This window comes from Triticum urartu, chromosome 7 (assembly GCF_003073215.2).
Source record: "Triticum urartu cultivar G1812 chromosome 7, Tu2.1, whole genome shotgun sequence".
NCBI classification, from domain to species: Eukaryota; Viridiplantae; Streptophyta; class Magnoliopsida; order Poales; family Poaceae; genus Triticum; species Triticum urartu.
In genome coordinates this window covers 332047223-332054989 of record NC_053028.1, presented here as the reverse complement: position 1 = coordinate 332054989, position 7767 = coordinate 332047223, and the positions used below count along the sequence as shown (strand labels likewise).

At 43.2% G+C, this 7767-nt stretch overlaps 1 protein-coding gene across 1 annotated transcript; it reads right to left on the bottom strand.

Annotated features, from left to right (window-relative positions):
• Positions 1–1756: 1756 nt before the first annotated feature.
• Positions 1757–7136, bottom strand: LOC125518022 (transmembrane ascorbate ferrireductase 2). Its single transcript, XM_048682986.1, has 4 exons — positions 6835–7136; positions 3207–3255; positions 2421–2620; positions 1757–2308 (listed from the first exon to the last, which is right to left on the bottom strand). Exons 1-4 carry the CDS (start codon positions 6982–6984, stop codon positions 2003–2005), a joined length of 705 nt encoding a protein of 234 aa, XP_048538943.1. The 5' UTR covers positions 6985–7136; the 3' UTR covers positions 1757–2002.
• Positions 7137–7767: the final 631 nt, after the last annotated feature.

Sequence of the window (7767 nt, the reverse complement as noted above, 5' to 3'; positions counted from 1 at the left end):
GATGCAGGCCAGCGGGCCAAACCTGACGTATCTATCGAACACAATCGAGTGTACTCGACGCATCTTCTTGAAAAATCGCTAGGGTGGTCATTTTTCGCCTACAATCATATTCAATTCAATCTTATTTATGGGAATGAAAAAACAATAAATAGTTTGCCTAGCTACTCTATTATATTTGGTTTTTGCACCAAAGGCACAAAGGATCATCGTATCCTATCCCATATACCTAAATAGTTTATCCCCACTAACTTCCATTTTCTCAACATGCAAATATGCCACCTCATCATGCCACATGCATGAGAAAACACTTATATTAACATGCATTATGCATGTTACTCATATTCAATTTCCAATAACTTCAATTCTCTCAACATGCATCTATGCCACCTGGCCATGCCATCATGCAAGGGAAAACACCCATATCAACATGCACTATGCATGCTACTCATATCAAGAAATATTCTACAACTATAGAATAATCAAATGCAATAAAGTTTATTTTAGTTTCAGTTCACATATTGTTAGTCTAAATACTAATGTTCCATACACCCAATTCTCACTGAAATAGTTGAGACATATTCCCACCACAATGCGCGGGTATAATCTCTAGTTTTGCATATGGTTGGGACAAAAAAACTTCAAATAGTTCACCTAACTTTTTGGCTGCAATTGGTCTTTACGGCAAGGACGCAACGGGTCATCTAGTCTTACTCTAAAATAAAAAAGAACTCCAGTCCAGGGGTGACTCGAGTGGAACAAAACATCGATCCCCATAAGCGCGGCCTCTCACCGTTGCCTTTATACTACATAACGTCTACAATTTCTCAAGAAGCGTAACATAATGAATCAGAGCCATGTTCAACTACCCATATGCACAATAAACTACTGCAAGGCAGATTGAACATGGATTCTAAATCAATCAAGCAAGGCATGCTGGGATAAGTAAACCAAGGGAATATATATCAGGGAACAAAATCGGGCCATGACATGAATAGGCATCGAGCACCACTGAAAGCATTGTCAAAATAGCGGTAAATAGCATGGAGTACATTAAAAATGGATAAACATGCATGACCATGACTAGATTCCATGCACTTCCCTAATCAATTGGGATATCAAGTTTGTAGTTTTCTGACTAAAAATGAATTAATTATGATTTATGCATGCTTTAAATGATGAAATCAATTTTAATCAAGTGAGTGAAATTTAAAGTGTTCAAAAGTGCAAACTAATGACTATTTTGAAAATTACTCATTTTTATGAACATGATACATCAATAACTCGTCATTTTGGGAGTTATAGCTGAAGTGATATGAATTCCAGAAGTTTTTGAAGTGAAACTCATTTTTGTGCCATGGCAGATTTGCAAATTGGTGTCATGGGGGGGCCAACAACGAAATTGGTTGCACCGACAACGTTTTTCTGAATGCTTGCTTTCCATAGGAAATCCGGCGCATTTTGCCTCCACCGCATTACGCTAGTGTGATGTGTTGAACATTTGTTGAATGATTACCGTCAATGGGTCCACATGTCGTGCCAGTAAATAACCAGGGTTAGCATTAAACTTAAACAACTGCTAAGATAATGGTCAAAGGATCTGGGTATTATAGGGCTCGGTTAAACCAAAAGGTATGCAAGGCAAGAGGGAGAGAGGGGGTGCTGGATCTGGATCAGGGAGACGTCTCTGGAGACAATGAGAGACTACTGCAACTAGTTCTTTCTCATATCCCAACAAATAATCTTGCTATCCTGGTAGTAGCACCTCCAAAAGACATCCCCATTTGTATTTTCGGTCAGCTTGACTGATCAGTTTGCCACAAGAATAGATAGGGAAACAATTCCTGACAGGAACAGGGTTAACCGTTCAATTCGCAGATTAAAAAATAACAGCCCAGAGGGCAATGACACATACATATAAAATTTCCTAGGTTGAAGCAAGAAAGGTGTAGTTTATGACTAGCTGCAGCCAAACAACACACTCACATATCCCTTCCAATCCCTCTCACTCTGAAGAACCTCGGTACGTGTCGATCTTGCCAGCTCCAGGGTTAAAAATAGCAAGAATAACAAGAGCTCCTAGTAGTATCAGCATCATCCCCAGTGAGTTCATCAGCATCGCTTCTGTGGAGAAGCGCCCAATCATTTTTGCACTCTGCATGAAGATTGACTTCTCCAGAAGTCCAGTCACGCTTGTGGCGATGGCAAGAACATAGAGAAATACACCCAAGAACACATGCCAGGGGAGCAGGGACGCTCTGTTGCTTCTAGATCCTCCAGGGTACCAGAAGGTCAAAAATCCAGCAGCCCACTGTGGAGATTCCATGAGAGGAGGAGAATAAGTTATATAAGACCTCTTTATCTCTAAACAATTTAATAACAAAAACATCATGACTGCACATGAGATACCATCTCTTCTCTACCTGCAAGCTGAAGATGATGATGCAAGAAAGGCCCAACCAGGAGTGGAGTGTGTACAAGTGGTCAATTTCTTTTTCATCGTGGAACTTCCAGACAGCCCAGAGGCCAACTAGACTCAAAAACATGGCAAGGAACTGCAACGTAATGTGTACTAACTTCTTCAGTTTCTTGGTTCCTGGCACTGTCTTGTACGCCAAAAGAGCTGCATGAAGCACCATATCAACAAGAATTTATAAGATGTATACCCGATACAAATTAAATAACTGAATTCAACTCTAATGGTCTGGTCCCCAAACCTGGTCTTGGGGTTGTATCTGCTAGGTGTCAATTCAGATTTTACTATTCAAACAAATGAGACTACTTACTTTGGAGTTTCAGTCTATCCGAATCTGGCTACGAGTTGGATTGGGTTTCAGACATAAATAGGTAAAGTATGCTATTAGTTTTGCTTTGCGGTGTTTCCCTATATTTCTGAAGTATAGTATTGTGACGAGTTGGGTGAACCAAACTTGGTTAGAATCATTTCCAGCATGCCGAGAATCCATATCATTAGCTACATAACATACTTTCTACATATAATTAACCAAGATATAAGATACAATGACAGCTTAGTCTAGTTGGAATACTATGGAATGATATGTATTTCATACATCTAAAATATTATGCACATGCCAGAAATAGCCAAAGCAACACATTTGGCATGAAATTGAGTGAGTCCATACAAAAAATTATATGCCACAATAACAAGGCCGTTCTGAAACTAAAGTGTTTTCGTCGATATCACTGACCTTCAGCATTCAGGACTACCAATCCAATCAGCATTAGCACAGGGTGTACCTGAAAAGATGCACATTAGTATCACAAGAAGATGAGATCACTATACACAATAATAATATCTACTGAACATAATTATAATAACCAACTTTGGTATTGCATGCAAAACCACAAACGCATAAACAATATGGTTGGTTATTGGTTGACAAAGTGACATGTTACAAGACTGGCTGTCGCGGCAGTGTTGCTGACAAATGGCATGCACTGAATCCTTGTCTGATGGTCTTAATAGACAAACATGAGTACATGACTGAAATAATCCAAATTTCATTCTGAGTGCACAGATAATGTGCACAACTACACATAGATGTGTACAAATGCAGCTATAGGATGTATGTTCCCTCCCACCCAATATCCCATGTGGAGAATTACTACGTGAAACGCAAGCAGCAGCACAAAAATATAAGAAGAATTCTAGTACCAACCAATTTGTAAAATCAATCCCTCCAAAGACATATCACCCTGTTTTCCTGAAATCTTGTCATTTAAAGCTTATTGTTGAGATTAATGAATTGTCAAATGACACACAAAAGATATGTGACACAGAGGTAAACCCTACACTCAAGCACCCACCATTGCATGTCAAAATCCACAATCTTTTTTTCACGGAAAGGCTGATGTTTCAAAATGGAATGAACCGGAAACATTCCCCTTTTTTTGCTCAGAGACTTGTCCATCAGATCACATGGCATGCAGCACTTCCCATGTAACACTCCTAAAATGATGGATGATCTGGCTGCATGAATTTGAGAAGTGAAGTACACAAAGAGTAATTTTTTCCAAGCAGATGTTTTCTTGTCTATTTCTCAGTTGAATATCAACTGATAAAAACAATGTTTCAAAAGAATTCCGACTTGCCATTCTACACACGGACGTTCAAATTTTCAGTCATTCATTATGCAAGTGTAAGCCCTGCACATCCCAAACACCACAAATACTATCCAAAAAATTGCTAATTTCTACCTAAAGGGTTAGAAACTAAGTCTTAGTGACCACTAGTCATAAATGAACCTATTGTTCCAATCATAGTGCCACATCCCCGTCCACCGTCTTGACGTAGACAGACATCAGAGGCTTACCCTCTTCAATCGTTCCTCTCTCTTCTCTACCAACTCTCATCCCCTACTTCAAATCCCTTAGCTGCATGCGGTTCACCTGTGAGATCCATAGCTGGTGCCTCACAATTGGTATTAGTCGCCACGATTGGTTCCGTCTGCCTCGCTAATCCTCTCGATAGAACGGTAAAATTCCACGATGAAGGGTGTGGAATTGCTTCAGTGAATCCACCCAAAATCACAAGCAGGGTTTGTTTGATGTAAAGACACGTTGCAACAGCGCCGTCGAAGGCTGCCGCTCCCACGGCTTGGACCAGTTAGCCATCGCTACTATGGGGGAAAGCACCGACCAACTTTAGTCATCCACGGCGACACTGCTCACCAAGTTTGACCACATGACCACTAAACTCAGCAATTTTGGTAAGAAACTCATCACCACCCAGGAGAGCATGGATGAGATTCGTGATAAGAAAGCAATGCTCGAGGCAACGCTGGCAACGTCCACGGCAGCTCCCATACTCACGACGACCCAAGCGGCTCCTTTATGACGTTTGGGTGGTCCCTCGTTTGGCGAATCAGTGGTTGCCATTACTGGAGATGCCAGATGGAGTGCCACCATGTACCGGGTTCATCACGGCGCCAGGCTCACCTCAAGATGGAGTCGAAACATGCCACGTCGATGTTCCGGGGCGCGGGCAAGTTTAGAGCGTGAGCGACCATGGGAGCATCAGCTCGAGCGGGATCGACCATGAGATCACGACCACAATCACTGTGTCAAGTTGCCGAAGCACGACTTTCCTCAGTTCTCCGGTGACAACCCCCGTATGTGGATTGATCTCGCTCACGCTTACTTTGACATGTGTCAAGTTCCTACTCATCAATGGGTGTCTATCACAACCTTGTATTTGGATGGTGGGTGTCTTCCACAACCTTGTATTTCGATGGCCATGTGGCACTGTTGTGGAAGGCATTCAAACGGCGCCACCGAGCTTGACCTTGGGAGGAATTCAATTTTGCTACTCCCTCCGATCCATATTACTTGTCGCTCAGTTTAGGCAAACACATTCAGTTGTGGAATACAGAACAGCTTTCGAGTCAGCAATAGACCACCTGATCGCTTTTGATCCCACTCTTAACACAAAAGTTTTTTGTGTCCCAGTTTGTTCTCAGCCTCAAGGATTATATCAGGGCTGCAGTCTGATTTCAGACATCTACGAGTGTAACGCGTGCCGTGGAGCTTGCTCGGATTCAGGAAGAATAGCTGGACTCACACAGCCCTCGTGCACGCACTTGGCCAAGCAAATGCAACAGGTAGCTCCGTAGCTGTTCCCAATACTGTAGCCCCTGTTCCTCCTCGGTGGCAACAACGCAAGACAACTGATGATTTTGTTAGAATCGCTAGCTTCTCTAGCTGTCACCCAGGACTCTCACTAAAGAGATGTGCTTTGCTTCACACAGAAAGAGCTGCTACTAGTGGGATACTTTATTTGCTACAAGCCTGCCTACAGTAACCACCATTGCTACAGTAGTATGGCTCATAGCTAGTTCATCTACTGCACAACTCATACCCAAGTAGATGAAAACTCATATAAAGTTAGGATAACTATTGAGTGATGACGTATGCCATGACATCATATTCTTCTTGGCTAAAGTTTCATAATGTCCCTCAACATCCAACTCAATTTGACCTCTTCCTTCTCATGCATGTTATCCTGGGATCGTCTTCGTCTTTTCGTACTGCATGATCATAGCTACCACATACGACATCCCCTTTGACGAATTCACACACATTTTCTTGTGGACACAACTAACACGAGAACTCTGTTCTTGTGGACACAACAAGACCAACTTGGAGTACAAGACAAGGCAGGATCAAATCCTAGTCTATCCTATACTTCCTAATAATCGATCTAGACTCTACCCCGATCCTCGATTTGGGTTGACGACCCCAGGTCACCGGAAGCGGGACCAACCGGCGTTCCAGGCTACTTCCCAATCCAAAAAAAATTAAGTCTTAACCCGATTGAAAGAAATTAACAAAGTTTCACCACAACACAAAGTAGAATAAAGTCACACAAAACCACACGGAAAAGAAGCGGTGAAAAGGAGAAGCTTTTCACCAAGTTCCAATGGTGATTTGCTGCTGGAAATTAAAACAGCCCTTGATCACATACTCGATACTCAGTAGTCAATACGAGATCACCCCAAACCTTGAATTACCCACCATCCTAAATCTCACAGATTCGCTACAAAAACTCTCACGTTGCTACTTTTGCAGGGTTCAGATGCAAGAGCTAATCGCACTAATTTAGTTTTGTATGATACTGTGAACAGGCCTGCTTTGGACTGGTTTTGGTGGGTTGGTCCGTACATAATAGTGGAATCTAAACCCCTCAATCCTGATCTCAGGATCGAGTAATAAAAATTTTCCCCACTAGGCGGCAGCAAGATCAACAGGTGATCCGTGGTCCGAAACGAGATATGCAACAGAATAGAAGGGAAAGAAGAGATGTTTTTTCTCGATTACGTTGAAGATGAGGAGCTTGTCTTTCTCGGCGGAGAGCGCCATACCGCCGCGGAAGTGGACGGCCCAGACGAGGATGACCGCTGCCGCGGCCACGCCAAGCAGCCGTACGAGGCCGAACAACGGGAACCTCACCGCGGGTACCGCCGCCATCGCCTCGGTCGGCAAGATCGAGCGCGTACAGGGAAGGACGATTAGGGAAGCTAGAGCAAAGACGCCGATCTGTGCAAGTCATCTTGCGAAGCGGACGAGAGTGAGTGTTCACGGGCTTCAGCAGAGGACGTTTTCATAACTATATAGGCGTATCTATGGAAGGAGCTTTCAGTTTAGCTATACCCTTTTTTTCTTTCACGGGTGATAGGCGTGGGTCAACCGGCTCAAATTTCGACTGGTCGTGAAGCAGCCACCCAATTCGGCTTTCTTGAACCGTATCATTGCTTTGTTCTCCTTAGGCCTCGTTCGGTTGAGGTGGTTTTTGAAGAAAAATGGCAAGGTTTGAGGGGGATTAGATCCTCTACAAGTCAAAATCCTTTTCAATCTACTCCAGTTCCTTTGGAAGGAGGATTAAACGAACAAGGCCTTATTGAGTATAATGTTTATTAAGAAAGACGAGATAGACTAGAATTTGTTCTGGCTTGTCTTGTACTTCAAATAGATTATTGTACTCTTATATATATGCCCACGAGACTCAAACAATACAATGAACTATTCCACCAATCCCTTTTTTTCTTCTAACATGATATTTATCGCAAGTCGATCTTAAACATTAGCCGCCGCCGCTTTCGCACGCGCCGCCCCCGGGGCGGTCGGCCTCCATCACCGCTGCCGGGGTCCGCGCCGCCCGTACCTAGGATTCGTCCGCCGGTCGTGTTAACCGGCTGCCCTAGAGAGTCTTTTCCCCGAGTCTTGCTTCGGGGTTTTCTCTCTCCCGCCGGT